This window comes from Camelina sativa, chromosome 4 (genome assembly GCF_030686135.1).
Source record: "Camelina sativa cultivar CO46 ecotype springtype chromosome 4, ASM3068613v1".
NCBI classification, from domain to species: domain Eukaryota; kingdom Viridiplantae; phylum Streptophyta; class Magnoliopsida; order Brassicales; family Brassicaceae; genus Camelina; species Camelina sativa.
In genome coordinates, this window is record NC_141883.1 from 4,605,725 (window position 1) to 4,625,551 (window position 19,827).

The 19,827-nt window shown below is 35.1% G+C and overlaps 3 protein-coding genes across 3 annotated transcripts; all 3 read right to left on the minus strand.

The window, feature by feature from the left end:
* Positions 1-578: 578 nt before the first annotated feature.
* Positions 579-2,508, minus strand: LOC104779836 (cytochrome P450 71B3). The gene is made up of 2 exons (XM_010504234.3): positions 1,391-2,508; positions 579-1,301 (listed from the first exon to the last, which is right to left on the minus strand). The coding sequence occupies exons 1-2, from the start codon at positions 2,297-2,299 to the stop codon at positions 693-695; spliced, it is 1,518 nt and encodes a 505-aa protein (XP_010502536.2). The 5' UTR covers positions 2,300-2,508; the 3' UTR covers positions 579-692.
* A 25-nt stretch (positions 2,509-2,533) lies between these two features.
* LOC147945377 (cytochrome P450 71B26-like) lies at positions 2,534-4,667 on the minus strand. Its single transcript, XM_087509895.1, has 3 exons — positions 4,032-4,667; positions 3,377-3,954; positions 2,534-3,286 (listed from the first exon to the last, which is right to left on the minus strand). Exons 1-3 carry the CDS (start codon positions 4,336-4,338, stop codon positions 2,672-2,674), a joined length of 1,500 nt encoding a protein of 499 aa, XP_087366021.1. The 5' UTR covers positions 4,339-4,667; the 3' UTR covers positions 2,534-2,671.
* A 13,009-nt stretch (positions 4,668-17,676) lies between these two features.
* On the minus strand, positions 17,677-19,543 carry LOC104779837 (cytochrome P450 71B26). Its single transcript, XM_010504235.3, has 3 exons — positions 19,210-19,543; positions 18,562-19,142; positions 17,677-18,476 (listed from the first exon to the last, which is right to left on the minus strand). The coding sequence occupies exons 1-3, from the start codon at positions 19,514-19,516 to the stop codon at positions 17,862-17,864; spliced, it is 1,503 nt and encodes a 500-aa protein (XP_010502537.2). The 5' UTR covers positions 19,517-19,543; the 3' UTR covers positions 17,677-17,861.
* Between the last annotated feature and the right edge of the window lie 284 nt (positions 19,544-19,827).

Below are 19,827 nucleotides of genomic sequence, written 5' to 3' on the forward strand. Positions count from 1 at the left end.
GGTCAATAAGAAGAGTTCGATTATTTCTGTTAAGATATACTTTCCAGCTTCTCGTTTACTCAATAAGACATGTGTCCACAATTTTTTTGTTACGATATATGACATTTGTCCACAAAAAGATCATAAACGTATCTGATAAATTATTTGTTGTTAGCTCTCAAATAGATTTTTAGTTAAAAATGTTGGTGACAAAACTCAATTTTGCATTTTCAGTGGAAAACACACAGTTTTGTTGTTTTGATGGGAGAACGCGGTTTTTTGTCGTTTTGATGGAAAAACGCGGTTTTGAAATTTGGGTAATATGCTACACACGCACATTCTAAAGAGGGAATACAAAGAATTACAGTATTACGCTAACATACTCACAACCCACGAGGAATCGAGGATATTTTCACTTGCATAGTTGCATGTGCACTACCTACTCCACGGCAAGCATGTCAATGCAGGAAACTGAAATGTGGACGACTTTGGCACCACATAATCGAAATCCTAACCCTGTGAGTTATTTTCTTACAAATACATCACCAGATGTCCAGATGATGTGATCAGTTATCACTGCCATAATAAAACAAATGAGCTTTATCCTTGTCCAACAAGTTTTATTATATATATATAAAGAAACATAACTAGTCTAATTAAGTCTGATCTATTACACAGTTTAACTTCTTGTTCCTTAAGATTATGTCACCCTATCACTGGCGAATAATAGGAAGAAGCTCAAGAGGAAATTTCTTAACAATTATGACATCACCAGCTTCTTCCATGTTCATATCTTTATTCTCCTCAGGTAATCTCCAATCAAAGAAGTAAAGCAAGTTCAAGAGTCCCAGTTCAACTGTCGAAATCCCAAAAGCCATTCCCGGACATATCCTCCGGCCAGAACCAAACGGTAACATTTCAAAACTCTGTCCTCTGTAATCCACAGGAAAATCAATAAACCTCTCCGGGATAAACTCCTCTGGACTTTCCCAGCGGTAAGGGTTTTGGCCGATAGACCATGCGTTTACCAAAATAATGGTTTTTGGGGGAATGTTGTAGCCTTGAATATTGATTTGACTCATTGTTTCTCTTGGAATTAACAGAGGAGCTGGTGGGTGTAGTCTTAAGGTTTCTTTGATCACAAGCTTCAAGTACTGAAGCTTATCAACATCTTCTTCATCGATTCTTTCATTTTGTTTGATTCCAATGCAACTTCGGATATCGTCTTGAGTTTTTTTCATCACTCTCGAGTTTCTAACAAGCTCTGCCATTGCCCAAATCATGGTGATAGCACTTGTGTCTACCCCAGCAAGAAATATATTCTGATCAATAATTGGTCAAGAAATATGATTAGCTAGGTTAGGTCAAGATTAATCAAGAATCATGAACTAAATAAAGATTCTATGCTTACTGAGATGACTCCATGGAGATGATCAATTGTGAGCTTGAAAGAATCATCTTGTTCGTGCTTGTGTAGCATTTCCAACATCACATCAACGATATCAGGACGATCTTGAGATGTTACTCCATGTCTAATCTTCGAATGATCATCAACTATTTTCTTGACAAAAGTATCAACTTCTACAAAATTGTTGTGAAGTCTCTTATGTTCTCCTAAAATAAAGTCCATAAACCATCCGATAGCAGCAGTAGGGAAGAGATCGGAAAATTTGAAAGACATATTTGTTATAGCTTCAAACATCATTTCTTCAATCTTTTCCTTATTGATATGTTTGGTTTCCGAGAAATTATGTCCAAAGGCAGATCTAAATACGATACTCGCAGATAGAGAGAAAAGTGTTTTGCCCAAATCCACCGGAGATTGCGTCAAAGCTGATTCTGTCAGTTTCTTGACCATCAATTCATTTTCTTCCTCTCTGATATACCTAAAAGATCGGACCTTTTTCGTGTTGAAGAACTCGAGAATAGCAATCTTGCGCAATTCCCTCCATCCCTCACCGTATGACGCAAAACCAATGTCTTTACCGTTACGCGAAAATGTTTGCATTCCAAGAGCCTTGGGTCGTGTACAACACTCTAGGTCATGGGTTTTAAGAACTTCTTCTGCTGCTTCACTTGATGAGATTACCACAACTGGGATAAACCCTAGACTGAGATGCATCACTGGTCCATATTTCTTGGAGAGATCGTGAAGACATATGTGAAGCAATCCTCGAAGCTGGTGTAGGTTTCCGATGAAAGGAAGCTTTGGTGGGCTCGGAGGAAGTTTCTGGTTTGAGTCTTTGATCTTTTTGGTGTAAATTACCAAGAAGATAACGGGAAGGGATAAAAGTAAGAAGAAAGACAGAAGAATCGCCATTGTTCTTTCGGAGATAGAGAAACAGAGTATTTAGTAGAAAACAACAAGTTTCGATTTAATCTAGCCTGAGAAGACGTATTGAGATACGGAAACACAGGTTGGTTTTGATATATACAAAGTTAAATGTCGTTTTGTGCCGTCGGTCAGGATAAGGTTTGAGATGAAGACAGAGAGTGTGAGGTTAAGATATTATCGTACTCATACTATACGTGTAAGGACTAGAAATAAACCCTATTTTAAATATCACAGTTTATAAGACGAGAAATATAATAATGCAAATTTACATAAACAAATTAGTACAACTGGAAATTCATTTAAATATAAATACGTTTTTATTTATAGTACAGTTGATGAAGAACTTACGTTAGGTGATCAATGGTCTACGTACTTCACAGGAAAAAGTAGAAGTTCGCTTTTTTTGCTCATAGTAAGTCCAGGAGCTTCTTCCATATCGATATCTTCGGCTGTCATGCCTTCTGGTAACTTCCAATCAAAATGATACAACAGATTAGCTAGGCCAAACTCCACCATTGTTGTTCCCATGTACATTCCAGGACAAATTCTCCTACCACTCCCAAATGACAACAGCTCAAAGTTCTGTCCTTTTGCATCAATGTTACTATCCATAAACCTTTCGGGGAGAAACGTTTCCGGATCTTTCCAGGTATCAGGATCACGCCCAATAGCCCATACATTCACAAAAAGCCGTGTCTTGACTGGTATCGTGTAGCCATTGATCTTAAATTCCGTCATTACTTCTCTTGGGAGGAGAAGAGGTGTTGGTGGATGTAACCTCCATGTTTCTTTGATCACCATTTTCAGGTACTCGAGCTTATCTGTGTCGTCGAAGCTGATTCTTTCTTTGTTCTTGATTTGGCTTCTGATTTCGGATTGAACTTTTAACATGACTCTAGGGTTTTTCGCAAGTTCTGCCATTGCCCATGTCATTGTTATTGCTGAAGTTTCGATCCCTCCTAAAAGAATGTTCTGTTTACAATAACATATAAAAACAAACATAATTTATACTAGTAAAAAGTCTTTTAAATAAATTAATGAACACTATCATGATATAACTACCATCAATATTGCTTTGATATGGTTTCTTGTGAGCTTGTCATTTCCAACAACAGTTTCTTCTTTCTCAAACCTCAGAAGGAGATCCACGAAATCGTCACTCCCTTGTTTTTCCTTATTATGGAGATCAAACATTTGTTCATAGAACGCATCAAAATCTTGTACGCTTTTTTCTCTCCGCCCTTTTAAACCTTTGAACATATCGATGATCCATCCGATATGCGGAAAAAAATCTGAGGCAGAGAAGCTTCCCAACATCTCGAAAGCATCTCGGACTAACTTGTTGAATCTGTCACTGTTAAGCACAGTGTCCTCAAAACTTACACCAAACGCTACCTTGCAAACTACACTTGTAGTTAAAGCAAGAAACGTCTTGCTCAAGTTAACCGGATCTTTCAGAGAAGCTGACTCTGCGATTGAATCAATCACTTTCTTGACCTCCTCGTCCTTAATGGGTTGAATGGATTGAATTTTGTGAGCACTCAAGAGCTCTTGTGCACAAAGCTTCCTTAGTTCTTTCCAGTATTCATTATAAGGAGAGGAAGACATATCCAGATAGTTGTACGAGAGCTCTCTTGTTCCTGAGGAATTGAGAGAAGAATGAAGTAAAAACTCAGAACTTCAGTACTGTTAGTGTATGTTGTGAGATTTACAGTACCTGCTGAGGGAGGACGGCTACAACAATGGAGGTCATTGTCTTTGAGAGCTTGTTTTGCTGTCTCTGAGGATGAAAGTATAATTGTTGGGACTTTTCCAAGCCTTAAAAGCATCACAGGACCATACTTCTTTGAGAGATTCCATAGAGACTGATGTTGTAATGCTCCAAGCTGGTGTAAGTTTCCGATGATGGGAAAACCAGGAGGAGATGGTATTTGTCGATGCTGCCCATGATTTGTGCGTTTGAAGGCCACGAGAAAAAGTAAGATGATTAGGAAGAGAAGTAATAGAATCCAAATGTTAGCCATTTGTATATTATTTTGTTTTAGCTAGCGGTGAAGAAAGCTCATGCCCTGCATATACCTTAGTATATATACAACTTTGAGTAACGCTAACCTCACTAATTTAGTTGATTGAAGTCGACTTAACGGAAAAATAATGTATAATTCTTTTTCCGTTTTTTTTTAATAACTAGAAAGTAATTCGAACTTTTATACCGAAGATTTCTCAGAACGAGTATAACCATCGAGTAACTCAGTCATATCACATCTTTTATGGATGCACAGTGACAGTATGATACAATTATGAATAATGGACGACATGAGAGAGCGAAGCCAACCTAAGATCCCTAATGTTTGACCAAGAAAAAAATTGTATTATACTATAAACGTATGCATCAACAATGATCTAACTGTAGAAGTTTTGGACATTTTCACTGCTTTACCATCATGAATAATATATATTTTGATTCAAATAGTGATCTGAATTAAATTAATGGAAGTGGCTCAAGTTGGGTTTTAACGAAAGATAGAGATAATTAAGCATATATATATGGTCCTTTATTTTACTTTTACGTCAACTATATATAAGCAAAATCCATGGATATTTAGTAGGACAGTAGAACCTAATTAAAACAATTTCATTTTGTTCCAATTTTCTTGAACTTTCATTTGAAAAAACTTAGTCTATTTTTCTCTTCACATGCTATTTTAAAGGCAAACTCTTTATCAATAAAGGGTCGTCATAAGTTAGGGTCATGTGGTAGCAAGACGATTTCGACTAATGACCATAAACTCGTAACGTACAGTGTTTTGATTTTTTCGTATGTATACAACACTGCGTGTAGACACAAGTGCTTCAAACGTGTTTTAAAAAAAACTGTTCAACACCCAAATTAAGCATATTTAAAATAAATAAATAAATTATCAAAATTTAGTATTGTATAACAGCATAGCTATAGTCTTTTTTGTTTTTTGTTTTGTCAATGATGAGATGAGACTGAAAAATATCTCGACTCATGGTTCACATAATTTCTTCGTGTAGTGGAGTAATATTTTTTGCACATAATACGTGTTCATATAGTCGTCACAAATTTAGGATGGGATTGCGGTCTTAGCTTTTCGTCGCACCTTTCACTAAATTTCATAACCAAACTTATACTATAGTTGAAATGATGCAATTTCGTAGTGGTTTTATTGGTGATACTACTTATGATGGGATTATAATAGTCAACCTACAATGGATTATTAAAGCTGATTGATTATGAAGTGAAACCGTAAAACCCATACCAAAAATAATTCTATAAATTTATGATATATTACTTGATATATCATATTACTTTAATTACTGCAAGCATCTTTCCATTATTACCTTTATTTAGGGAATTTAGTTGGCTCTACCAGTTCTCTAAAATATCATGTCTAAAACTACCACAGTATTCAGTTTTGAAAATGTAAAATTGTTATCGAAAACGTAATGATCGAGAGCGTGATTGGGGAAAAGACATGAGAAAGCCACAAATCCAACAGGACGAGAAATCTGGCTTATGTTGAAGGGAAGCCGGACATTGAGTGAGTTTTATTCAGAGCATACAAATAAAACAGGAAACGTGGACCATATTGAAAAGACTCAATAAACATGAGTTGAAAAATCTGCACATGGGGACATTGTTTTAATAGACGGTGGAAAATAATATTAGAAAGTGGAGGACAATAATTTGTGAAAGTGAAAGGAGGACACAACTCAACCAACGATGGTAGATGTGGTGGATAAGACAATGACAATACGACCGATTCATATAAATTATTGTCAATACGACCGATTCATATTGTCTGTTATCGCAGAAAAAACTTCGCAAGTATTTTGAAATGCAATATTGTTATTTATTTAGTGTATACACTGGACCGGTTGCAAAGATATACAAACCATCTTTATTCTTTTTCTTCCAAATAAAGTTATTTAATTTTGGGTATCAACCTTTCCGTGCACCCAAAAACTAAAATGATAAACGAAAAATGTATCTGAATGCTTATTAAAATGCAAAAATGAAGGGACGTAGCTTATATACAGTTTTCTTGAACCGGAGAAAACATCATTTTTTATGGGTTTAGACCAAAACTGACTCAGAATTCTCTATTCCAATATTCTTTATGAAAAAAGATGAACTAATGTGAAGTGACCTTAGTGCAGTGGCAGGAGGTAAGTTCAATTGTAGAAAGTACTATCACATCAGGGATCGAGTCTTGCTTTCTACGAATGTAGGAATTTAGCTAATAGACCGGCCAGTTGTAGCCCAATGGTTGACAAAAAAAAATGAACTGATCAAAATGTATTAGCGTAAGGTTAGAAGAAATTTGAAATTTGAATATTTGATCAGTTTTAGGTATATCTTATATAATAATATAAGAAGTTTTTTTTCAACTTTTTTTTAAGGAGATGACACTTAACTTGCTATCTATCTTACACCTGTAGTTATTTGTTGTTTGGATCTAATTAAGTAAACTCATTTGTAGTTTGGACTTAATTAACTACAAGTTAATAAAACAAAAACAAAAACAAAAAATATATATATTTGACATCTCCTTCCTCCCTTCTTCAATCAGAGACATATGCAGTTCTTAGGAATCTAGAACCACCATATATCAGTCTGTGGTTAGATTCATTCCGGAATTACACGAAAATAATATAAGAAAAAATTTCTCAACTTTTGCTAAGGAAATGACACTTGGCGTGCTATCTATCTGACATGTGTAATTATTTTTTGTTTAGACTTAATTAACTAAACTTATTTATAGTTTGGATCTAATTAACTATAGGCCCATAAGACAAAAACAAAAACCTTTGACATTTTCTTCTTCCTTTCTTCAATCGGAGACATATGCATCCCTTATGAAACTAGAGTCACCATATATCAGTCTGTGGTTAGATTCATTCCGGAATCGTCTCCAGGATTGTGCTATTCAAGCATCTTTCCCTTCTAATCGGTTGTCTTAGTTCCAAGATCAAATGGTTAAAAGCAAGTTGTAAAACATATTTATCTTAGAATGTAAAAAAGAAATAGAAAATAATTTTATGAAAATTACATGTTATAGAAAAATCCATAAATATAAAATATATTTTAAATTACTTAATTATAAATTTATTTAATATTAATTTTTATTTTAATGCAAAAATAAAGAATGAGTTTTCATTAAAATATTACAATTAATTCTGAGGAAAAAAATAATTTTTATTTGATTTTAAAAGAAATTTAATATATAATGATATAATTATATACAGTTAAAATAGATAATGATTTAATTAAGTTTCAAAGAAATAACATATGTCATAAGGAGAGATGCCAAATGTGAGATTCTTAGAGTAAGAGTTTGGAGAAAACCTTGCTATATTATATTGTCTAATAATAAAGTAAGGTTCAGCTCGAAGAAATTGTTATTTGATGCTTTTTCATATAAGAAAAATTTATATATATATATATATTTATTACATATTTCTAACTCTCTCACATAGTTTATGTGACTCCTATGACAATGAATTTTTGCCATATATGCTCTTAACTACAACATTTCTTATAAATAGGAATACACCCATCTTACTAACCTTCATATCTCAAATCTCATATAATTTTTGTATTTAACTAACATTATCTTAACTTATTTCTTATGTCATTTTTGTAGGTTTAGAAAGATCTAAATATTTTAATTTGTATGTATCATATGCTATTATGTGTATAAGAAGTTCGACCTGGAAAAGAGAAGAAGCTCAAATGGGTTGTATGATTTATACTGATAATATTTGTTATATATATAGTTAGTTTTAAAATAAATAATTGTTTATTTGATTTTGAAAGAGTTTCAATTTATAATGATATAATTAAATACAATTAAAATAGATAATGATTTTAATTTATTTTAAAAGAAATGACACATGTGTCACAAGGAGAGATGCCAAGTATCAGATTCGTAGAGTAAGAGAGGAGGAAACCTTACTATATTATATTGTCTAATAATAAGGTAATGTTTTCTTCTGGCAAACTACAAAAAATTGTCATTTGACGTTATTTTCATATCAGAAAATATATTTATATGTATTTATTGCATATATGTAACTCTCTCACGCAGTTTATATGATTTCTATGACAATGAATTTGTCATATGCTCTAACTACAACTTTCCTATAAATAGGAAGACACACATCTTACTAAATATAACGCCCATGTTCCGGGAAATATGAAATATTGGATTTTTATATCGGGAATTGAAGTGTGTTTGGTTTAATCACTGTTGGTTTATTAACTTGATTGGTTTATTAATTAAATCAAATAATTTTTTTAATTAATTTCAGTTTAGGTAAATCTTGTTTAATTTAATTAAACCAAAAACCCTATTACTTATCAAGTCACGCTTTCTTCTCCTTTGCTTGGTGGCTGTTGTCGTTGTTGGTCTGTGAGAAAGAGAGAGCTCTTGGTCGTTGAGGGTGAAAAAGGGGAAGAAGGAGAGTTAACTTGACCTTGAAGTGAAGGTAAAGGAGGTAGAACTGTTATGTTTTGGGAAAAAAATGATTCGACATAGCAAATCGTTGCAAAAGGTAATGAAATTTGGTGTAGTTATAGATAAGCCTATAAACTGTATAAACAGTTAAAGTATCATTAATATAACTCCAAAAAAAAATTAAATGTTACAAATATTTAAACCACATCTAATGCTTAAAATATTATTAATATTTAAACTCTATTAAAAATTTAAAAGTTTTAACATTATTAAATAATTGATATTCGATTTTTTAAAGACCTTGAAAATATCTTATTTATCTCCGTTTGTGCTTTATATATCTTATGAGCTGTAAAACATGCTTTTGTTTATGAATTTATAGATGATTTGATATTCTTTTAATAAAGTTTTATTTTTAGGTTTAAGGAAGAAGGATTGACATCACAAGACCTTGATTTGTTGTTTTTTGAGTTAATTTTTGGGTTTAAAAAAGAAAGATCGACGACAAGCATACATGTTTTATTAGCTATATATGTGTTCATATTACTTACTGTGCAAGTAATTTGCAATTTTATAGTATTAAGGATTTTGGTTTGAGAAAGTTTAATGCGTGTGGATCTAAAACTGAGTAAGTATACAGGTAAGAGTGATAATAATTGGGTGCATGTGGTGACTTTGCTGATCTTCATGAATTGCACAAATTTTACGAGAAAAGAGAAAATGACTTTGGTTTTGGAGTTTGATAGATTTACAAGTTATGTGGTAGTCTATAAATAAGTTTTGAATAATTATTCAGTTGAAAATAAGAAGAAGCTGACGAGGAAGAGGAAGAAGAAGAGTATAACAAATAACCGGACGCGAACAGTAAAAGTAACGATGACAATTACCATGAAAATTTGACAATGAAATTGAAGAAAAAGAATATAAATACTACAAGAAAACAAGCCTATAGCGATGACAAGATTCATCGCTCATCCCTTGCAAAATGGTAATAGTAACTGATTTGCGAAGAATGTCAGTTTCTCGCAATATCCGTCTTGCAAATTGAAAAACATAGCACTTCCCTCGCAATATTTGCGATGAATATATTTCCCTCGTAACAATCATGCAAATTGCGATGTACATTATTCGTCGCAACTTTCTTGCAAAGTGTGTCATAGTAACTCCCTCACAGATTTGCAAGAGTTTTGTGACATTTTTGCCATCGCAAAATATTAATAATATCATAAACCTAGGAACATGTTTTCCTCTCAAATTAGTTGCACTTTTGCATTCATCGCAAATCCATAACATAAAATTGCTACGGATTTTGTTTTTATTTTTATTTTCGATATTTACATTTTCATTTTGATATTTACATTTTTCTATTTTAACAATATTTTCTTATAAATAGAACATAGTTAAAATAGAAAATAAAAGTCAAACACATATATAAATAGAATATAAATTTTTGATTACAAACAAAAAATGGTCTGAACATTAGAAACCATGTTCTAAACAAGTAATTAAAACTTAAAAAGATTGTGATAGAGAGGGAATTGAACTCCGGTTCCTGTTCCTGTGTTTGTGTGAGTGCCAGTGCCGTCTCCTGTCTCAGGTATAGTTGGATTGGAGCCTCCTGTCTCTGGTATGGTTGGATTGCAGCCATCTTCAGTCCTTGTCGGGGTTCTGGTTCCAAACTTAGCAGCAAACTCAGGATCCTTCCCAGCAAGATAGTCAAAGTATGCATCATAGCTATGCATTTTTTCTACATTGTCTTGTAGTTGAGTGGCTTGAGTTGCCATAATAGTGGCTTGAGTTGCTAGAGTAGCTTCATTGACAACAAGCTTCTGATCAAGAACAACCGGATCATCAGTAGGCGGAGGCGATGGACTATAATGGCTGAAGATGCTTCATTTTTCAAAGAACCAATTCCATAAAAAAAAATTTCTTCTTCGGAGCAACCTGTCAGCATTACAATCAAACAATTACTTTCATAGTCATACATAGTCATATGAAAGAAAGACCCAACGACCAACATACAAGCTTGAGATCATAGAACAGACAAAACAACACAAATTAACACAAGACAAACTTATAACATCCAACAAAAACACAAAACAAACTTACAACACAAAGAAATTAGAAGTTTACCTTAGCATAAATTTTTTTCTTAGTATGAATAGACAACCCACCAGAACCAGAACTGTCCATGTTATCACCTGAACAAAGCTGAGATTCAACCTCTTGTATCTTCGATGACACATCATTGTAGATGGAATCCGACTTTCCATCAACAAAACTCCCATCGGGTTTTCTGTGAGTCTCTTCTAGGATACGTAGATAATCTGGACTGCTTTCACCATTCCGCTCAGACTAAAACAAAGGGTATTAGTAAGAAAAAAACGAGTCGTAAATAAGTATTTGTTAGAATTCAGAAGTAGTTGTTAGAATTCAGAAACTTACAAGTTTTCTGGCACGAGCTTTAAAAGAAGTATGGCATGAGCGGTGTTAATGTATTCCAGTTCCATCATGATCATGATATCCAGCATTACGGTCGTTGATACTCTTTACTTCTGATTTGGGATCACGCCAATATTGAAAAAGTCCAGCACAGACTTGATGATCAATCCATCGCGGCTTTGCATTATCACCATTATCCCTCCACTTTCCCTTCCACCGGCTCACTTGATCACACATCCGCTCTTTAACTTTTTCTCAAACTCAAGCCTAACTCTACTGTTTATAGAACAGTCCCAGCTATATGTTTGCTTGAAAAAAAAGAAAACAATATATATAAGTATTGGTCCAAGCTACGTTAGTAATATCTTAACTTAAAATCCTTCATAGAAAATTTCACTTACTACAAAAGTGTCATACCTTCAATTTACAATCCGCTATGGCGTCTGTGTCCAATTGGCATAAGGCTCTTTGAAATCTCTTTCAAAGATGTCAAGGACAGTGGCTGCAACACTCTTATCTTCGGAAAACCTAGGAAAACATAATAAAGAGGAACAATGAAATAAACAAATAAATAAAATTTCAAATTTAAAACTGAAATCAGTTTAATGAGTTTCTTACCAGAGAGTTGAAGGAGGGCAGTTTGGATCTAATCTTGTAAGTTGTTGACGACCAAGACTCTCGAGTAACTCCTCCAAAGTCATACTGTGTAGACGTTGAGGCAAAGAACTAGATGCTGGAGACGCATCACTGGCTGGAGATGTAGGAGTGGCTGGAGCCAAACCAATGGGTGGAGATGCAGCAGTGGCTGGAGGCGCACCAATGGGTGGAGTTGAAGCAGTTTCTGGAGGCCTATGTTGTGAGGTTGCATGGCGAGAATCCTGAACCCCGATGAGGTCCCTCGAGAACCACCACTGCAGGGACTTGGAGCATTAGTCTGAGATAGGAATAGTATGTAGTCGTTCCCAGAAAACATCTACAAGAAAAAACAAAGTATGAGACAAACATAAAAAAACTTAAATCAAACCTATAAAACCGTAAATCGCAGGAGACGAGTTTATACCTTTTTAAATTCACAGATCCGGTAGAATAAACCATAAATACAGGGGAGACAACCTTAGATTTACCGGAGATGATGAAGAAGAAGAATCGAATGAAGTGGAGAAAGGATTACCTGAAAAGAAGAGGAAGAAGAAACGAAGAAACAATTGAACGGCTTATAGTACCGGAAATGGCGAAAGGTTAACCGGAGAAGAAGAAGAAAGAAGAAAGAAACTTAGGGCTTAGCGGAAACGGCGAAAGGTTAACCGGAGAAGAAGAAGTAAAAAGAAAAAATTTAGGGTTTTAATTGCGGCTGGGTTTGAGCTCACTCAAACTAGCTCTTCCGTATATATTTATGTAGCCTTGCAATTCCGTAGCAAATATTGCGACGGCTTTGCTAGACACCCTCACAAATACGGAACCAAGGAATAAAACAATCAATCTTTACATATTTAGAAAAAAAAATATCAAAAAGCTACATATAAACTGTGTGTAATTTTTTACATTAATACTATCTAGATACATAAAAAATAATTGATATTAGAGCTAAAACCTATAAAACAAGAAGAAATAAAACAAAAATCTTCATATATTTAGGAGAATGTTGTGAGGCATTTGCGAGAGAAGCCTCGGTAATCTGTCACATATTTGTGAGGATTAGCTACGACGCCTCGCAAAAACCTCGCAAATAATCTAGACCTCGCAATTATAAAGCATTAACATCGTGAAATTTATATAATTATGGAAAAATACAACAAAACACCATTACAATTTATTCAGATTTATTTTATGATTCTTTATAAAGTTCATTATCCTCATTAGAATCTACTCTATCATCGAATAATAAAAATTCACCTAGTTCTACCACTTCTATGCATCCATCAAAGATATCTTCTACTTCTCTAATTTGTAGATCAATGTGGGTGACATTTTCTGTTGGTATGGTTAAAATGGAAACTTCCCCTACTCTTTCTTATTATAACAACACATCATAAACTAACCTGTTTAACATTAATGACTAATAACCAAATTTCATCTGTTCACTGCATAATAGGATAAGAACGAAACTTAATTTGCCCTCTTGTGATTCTACGATATAAGGGTCGAATATAGCATATATATGTTTTCACATTAATACCATGTAGATACATATAAAATGATTAATATTTGAGCTAAAAACAATAGAACAAGAAGAAATATAGCATAAATTTTCATATATTTAGAAATTATTGCGAGGCATTTGCGAGGAATGCCTCGCAAAAACCTCGCAACTACCTCGAAAATGATCTAAACCTCGCAACTACTGAGTTCAAGTAAGCAGTTACTTGCAAATTCCTCGCATATATGTTTAGGGTATATGATTTTGCGAAATTCCCTCAAAAGATTGAACATACTCTAGATTCCGCAAGATGTAATTGTGAGCTGCTCGACAATAACTATGATCATCCCACCAAACTTTCTTTAACTTTCCAGCGAGTCTTCCTATCTGAGCAAAAATATCTGGAACATCGGGAACATTATATGTAGGTGCAACGCCTCCGTCGTCACATCGTCGAGTACGTGTTTTGTTTGTTTTCATGGTGGGGCTAAAGTAGTATGATTTGAAGTGAGAAGTTTCCTTTGTTAAACTTCCGGCGACTATCGATCCCTCAACTTTGGCAAGATTTTTGGCCTTTCCTTTAAGAGATTCCATCAACCGCTCAAAATGATACATCCACCGAAATTGCACTACCCATTCATGTGGTAAAGGAAATGATACATTCATGTGGTAAATGGACTGGAAGATGTTCCATCAACGTTAAAACGCAGGAGGAAATATTTTCTCCAAGTTACAAATCAACACTGGAATATTATTCTGTAACTGCTATATACCATCAATGGTCAATGTTCTAGTGCATAAATCCTGGAAAAATGCTCTGATTACTACGATCCGACCCGTTTTTTTTTTTTAATAAATAATAAATAAACTACAACTAGTGGTCTCATACCCACTAGCCACCTAACCACAATCACAATCAACAGCGGAAATAACCAATACCAATATCCAGTAAATAACCAATAGTAAACCAATATTATATCATAAACAATATCCAAATACCAAACATCAGGAAACATAAAACCGGCAACCTAGCAATGTTTCTAATGACCCAACTTTAGCAACCTAGCAATGCCAGACAACAACCAATCGAGTCCCTAGAACATCCTCCTCTTCATTGCCTTGATTCCACGATCACACTTTGCCTTTCCCTGTACCACAAACACAAATTGCAATGCATGAGTATTTAATAAACACTCAGTAAGGAAATCCTCCCATCTATTGGGCTCTACACACAAGCAATAGAGACATCTCTAACCATCAACCAACAATCAACAAACAACAAATAACAAACCAGGACTCTGCATCGACCGACACCAACATACATCGACCGACACCACATGGGGATGCATCGACCGACACAAGGGATGCATCGACCGATGCAAGTTACACTTGCATTGACCGACACTCGCACTGCATCGACCGACGCATGCTCCACATCACACAAAAACCCTAAGGTTTTACGCGCCGTCCTCGCACTTGCATCGACCGACGCACAAAGTGCATCGACCGATGCAACATGCCGAGCATCGTGTTTCCCCGAAGCTTCTCACCGGATCTTTGTTCCTGCAACCACAAAACTCGATCCCAAGCCACAAGAAAGCTTCCTAACGTCCCAAATAACCATCTAACAAGCCTGCCAACACATAAACAAGCAGATCAGAGAAGCTCTAGCTTAGATAAGCCATGGTCCTGCACTTACCTTTGCCACATAAGAATTTGAATCTCAAACAAGCAATAGAACACTCCTAGCAAGCTCCAACAACGTTCTAAGCCTCAGATCTCACCAGGAAACGCCACAAACCCACATAAATCACCAAGAACACCAAGAACACTCTTTCTCTCCTTTGTTTCTCTCAAAAATGGCCAAAGTCGACTAATAAGACAAAAGAATCGACAAAACGCAGAAAACTGAACCTGCATTGACCGATGCACCTTCTGCATCGACCGATGCAATCCCCAAACCGGGATTTCGGTTCGCGGGTGTTACAATCCTTACGCATATTTCCGCCAAATCTAACCTTGATTTCATACTATCTTTGGTTTTACCCTGCACATTTAAAAGCGTAGTGATGAGATTGTCAAAAAAGGTTTTCTCTATGTGCATCACGTCAAGGTTATACTGCAAGAGAAGATCTTTCCACTATGGAAGCTCCCAAAAAATATTCTGTTTGTGCCAATTGTGAGCGCTTCGATATCCATCTGGCATGTTTGCTGGTGTATGCCAGTTACCCCCATGTTTACATGTTTCTTGAGCACCATAGTTATCGATTAGTTCAAACAAATCATTGGCAAAGACGTAAGTTGGTGGAGGAACACACACAACTTTATTCTTTCTAAACAATTTCTTGTTCCTTTGACACGGATTCTGCAAGGGAATAAACCGACGATGAGTCCACCCAGATCAAATCAACAAGGTTTTCGCCCATACTTTAACTGAAATACCTCTGTACGATCCATAAAATAAGGACTTGATAACCTTCTCTGTGAGTCCACCCAGATAATATTCCGTATACGGGGAAGTCACTAATCGTCCACATTAGCACTGCCCACATATTGAAATTATGTTTTTTCGAGGTATCGAACGTCTGAACACCTTCATACCACAATTGCTTCAGCTCATGAATAAGAGGTTGCAAGAAGATATCTAGAGCTCGCTTCAGATGCTTAGGACCAGGTACCAAAGTACTCAAGAACAGAAATTCGCTTTGCATACACATATCTGGAGGAAGATTGTATGGCGTCAATATAACAGGCCATAAAGAATACTGCCTCTCTGACATACCAAATGGACTAAAACCATCTGTACTCTTGAGCAAAGTCAGGATATACCGATTGAAAATGTTTCCACGCCTTTGCATCGGATGGATGTGTAATTTCTCCTTCTTCAGTAAAATGTTCTGCATGCCATCAGATTCTTGATGCCCATAATTACTAGGTTGATCAACAGCATAATTCATACTACTACTTCCAGCGTTATTGCTACAACTATCTCCATGACGTAACCATACATAGTAATTCGGCATAAATCCTCTATTATAAAGATGCTTCTTCACTAGATTAAATTCTAAATATTTATCGTTTAAGCATTTACGACATGGACAAAATATTGTACCGTTTTCACGAGCAAAGTCTTGGTTTTTCGCCAGGTACATGAAACCGCGCAAACCATCACAAAACTCTTTCGTCACATCACCGGTCTCCGGATCTCTATGATTGTACATACACTGTTGTATTGTATACATATCATGCTCAGCACCTCCAAACATTATTATGAAATTTAAAATTTTCTAGGCTTTTTCTGTAGTCTTTTTTCTTTCACAAGATTTTTTTTTTTGGGTCGCAAAGGTTTTTTTTTCTAAGTGTTTTGTGTTGTGGTTTCCATGTTATATGGACTTGCTATTGATAGGCTTACTAAAAATAACTGCTATGGATTTGCTAGGGAAATTTGCAAGGGGTTTGCGATGAATATTTTTAAAATTTATTTTTTGCTACAAATATGTGAGGCTGTTAGATTTTTGCCGACATACCAGTTAGACTCGGGTAAAACGTGTTTGCCGACATCTACGTCCCTTGCAACTCCCTCGCAAATTTGCTACGCCATGAGTTATCGCTAATGTGTCACAAATTTGCGAGGGTTTTACTCGACCACACAAATCTGTTTCACGTCCTTCGCAAATTTGCAAGGGAGTATTCCGTCGCAAATTTTGCAAGGGAATTGCAAGTGCCCTCAACTCCGTAGCAAGTTACTCATAAATCCATAGCAAAATTTCGAAGGCATATTGCCGTTGCAGATTTCTATCGCAAAGAGCGTTTTTGTTGTAGTGAAAGATTAAAAAACAGTGAAATAAATAAGTAAACATAGATGGTGGCGATGCACCTTCTGATTCTAAAAAAGTTTCATTTGTCTAGTGTTAAAAGAAATAGTTTTCGATATGAGAAGTCACCAGTTCGATTCGCTCGCCTAAACGTCACATTAAATTCATGATTTTTAATTAGATATAATTTTCTAACACAACTGATTTTTTTGATATTTAAAAAAAATTGTATTTAAAAGAAAAATTATGAATTGATAATAATTTAATATTTTTTATAAGATAATATTTTATAACTATTATCAATTATATATAATTTTTACTAAAATATATCAAATTAACCCACGTAAATCCAAAACTTAGTTAAACCTAAAAGAGAAAATCAAAATCTTATGTTACAAGGAAGCTAATTATAGACAAATGAGGAATATAAAAGAGAAGACGTAAAAATAAAGTCTAACGACAAAAACTTAACGCGAAACTTCGTAAGCAAAGCTAGGGTAACTTTCTAATTGATTGAACGTAGACTATTCAGGCTAATCAGCTACAATAATATCCAGCTTCTAAAATAGTTGTAGTGAAGTGTTATATGTAGTTTGATTGAATATAAAATTTATTTAATCAAAAACCATATTTGGATCATTGAATGATTAAATGCAAAATTTATTCAATCAATGATCTAAATATTTCACAGGAAGAAGTAGAAGACCATTTTTCTTTCCCGCAGAGAATCCAAGACATTCTTCCATGTCAATATCTTCGACTTCCATGCCTTCTTGTAATTGCCAGTCAAAATGGTACAGCATATTCGCCAGACCAAACTCCACCATTGTTTCTCCCATGTACATTCCAGGACAGATTCTCCTGCCACTTCCAAAGGCTAATAACTCAAAGCTCTGTCCTTTTGTATCAATCTTGCTATCAAAAAACCTCTCGGGAAGAAACTCCTCTGGGTCTTTCCAGATATTGGGATCACGCCCAATAGCCCATATATTGACATGAATATGTGTCTTGGGTTGAATCTTGTAGCCATCGATCTCAAATTCAGTCATTACTTCTCTAGGGAGCAGAAGAGGTGCTAAAGGATGTAGCCTGTATGTTTCTTTAATTACCATTCTCAAGTATTGGAGTTGGTCGATGTCTTCCAAGCTGATTAGTTCTCTCTTCCCAAATTTGTTTCGGATTTCAGATTGAACTTTCCTCATCACTCGCGGGTTTCTCGCTAGTTCTGCCATCGCCCATGTCATGGTTCCTGAAGAAGTTTCAATCCCCGCTAAAAGAATGTCCTGTTACAAGAACATGTTATATATAAGTCAAGAATCTTAGGTATTGTTACAAAATTTCTTCACCATTAGGTTTTGAATATTTTACCATCAAGATTGCTTTGGTATTGTTTCTTGTGAACTTGTCATTTCCAACAACAGCTTCTTCTTTCTCCAATTTCAATAGCAAGTCCACAAAATCTTCACTGCCTACTTCCTTTTCCTCTTTATGCAGATCAATTATTTGTTCATAGAATGCATCGAGATCTTGTCCAGTTTTCTCTCTCCGCCCTTGCATACCAGTGAGCCGGTCGATGATCCAGCCGATGTATGGAATAAAATCTGAGGCAGAGAAACTTCCCAACATCTCGAATGCTTCACGGATTAGCTTGTTGAACCTGTCATTGCTAAGAACATTTCCCTCAAAAATCACACCAAATGCTGTCCTACATACTATACTTACACTTAAAGCAAGACACTTCTCGTTCAGGTTGACCGGAGTTTTCCGAGAAGCTGATTCCGCGATTGAATGGATCATTTTCTTGACCTCCTCGTCCTTGATGGGTTGAGTTGAGTTAATTCTTTTAGCACTGAAGATTTCTCGAGTACAGAGCTTTCTTAGTTCTTTCCAGTAGTCATTGTAAGGAGAGAAAGATATGTCCCGATTGTTGTAAGAGAGCTCTCGTCCCCCTGAGGATTGAGATATGAATGAAGTAACAATTCAAGACTTTTGTATGTGAACTGATTTATATAGTACCTGCTAAGGAAGGACGGGTACAACAATGGAGGTCATGGTCTCTTAGAGCTTGTTTTGCTGTCTCTGAGGATGAAAGTATAATTGTTGGGACTTTTCCAAGCTTCAAAAGCATCACAGGACCATACTCTTTTGAGAGCTTCCATAGAGACCGATGAGGTAAATCTCCGAGCTGATGTAAGTTTCCAATGATAGGTAAACCAGGAGGAGACGGTATTGATCGATTTTGCCGCCGCTTTGCATGTTTCAAGGCGGTGAGAAAAAAAAAGATGATTAGGAAGAGAAGTGATAGAATCAAAATGTTAGCCATTTGTATATTGTATTATTTTATTAATTTACCGAGTTGTGTAGATATATATATATATATAACTTTGAGATATGCTCACTTCAATAATTTAATTGAAGAAAACGACATGAAAATTAGACTGTTAAATTATTATAATTGATGAAGACAAAAGAGAGAGCCACGTTAAACTTTTAACAATTTTTTTCCTCGTTATAAAAAAAATATCTACCACGATAATTATTGAATCATTGAGATCGATAGAAATGGGACTCTCCAATATGTGACATAGATCTAGAATAAAAAATCTCGTCAATCAAGAGACAAAATATCAGAGA

What these genes read in the sequence shown, in the direction of transcription:
- LOC104779836 (XM_010504234.3), bottom strand. Translation starts at nt 2,299, where the DNA reads ATGGCGATTCTTCTGTCTTTCTTCTTACTTTTATCCCTTCCCGTTATC. An exon ending in ATCTCCATGGAGTCATCTCA is followed by an intron (nt 1,302 to 1,390) that starts GTAAGCATAGAA and finishes ATTATTGATCAG; the next exon opens with AATATATTTCTTGCTGGGGT.
- LOC104779837 (XM_010504235.3), bottom strand. Translation starts at nt 19,516, where the DNA reads ATGGCTAACATTTTGATTCTATCACTTCTCTTCCTAATCATCTTTTTT. An exon ending in TACCCGTCCTTCCTTAGCAG is followed by an intron (nt 19,143 to 19,209) that starts GTACTATATAAA and finishes CTCAATCCTCAG; the next exon opens with GGGGACGAGAGCTCTCTTAC. An exon ending in ATACCAAAGCAATCTTGATG is followed by an intron (nt 18,477 to 18,561) that starts GTAAAATATTCA and finishes TTCTTGTAACAG; the next exon opens with GACATTCTTTTAGCGGGGAT.
- LOC147945377 (XM_087509895.1), bottom strand. Translation starts at nt 4,338, where the DNA reads ATGGCTAACATTTGGATTCTATTACTTCTCTTCCTAATCATCTTACTT. An exon ending in TAGCCGTCCTCCCTCAGCAG is followed by an intron (nt 3,955 to 4,031) that starts GTACTGTAAATC and finishes TCAATTCCTCAG; the next exon opens with GAACAAGAGAGCTCTCGTAC. An exon ending in ATATCAAAGCAATATTGATG is followed by an intron (nt 3,287 to 3,376) that starts GTAGTTATATCA and finishes TATTGTAAACAG; the next exon opens with AACATTCTTTTAGGAGGGAT.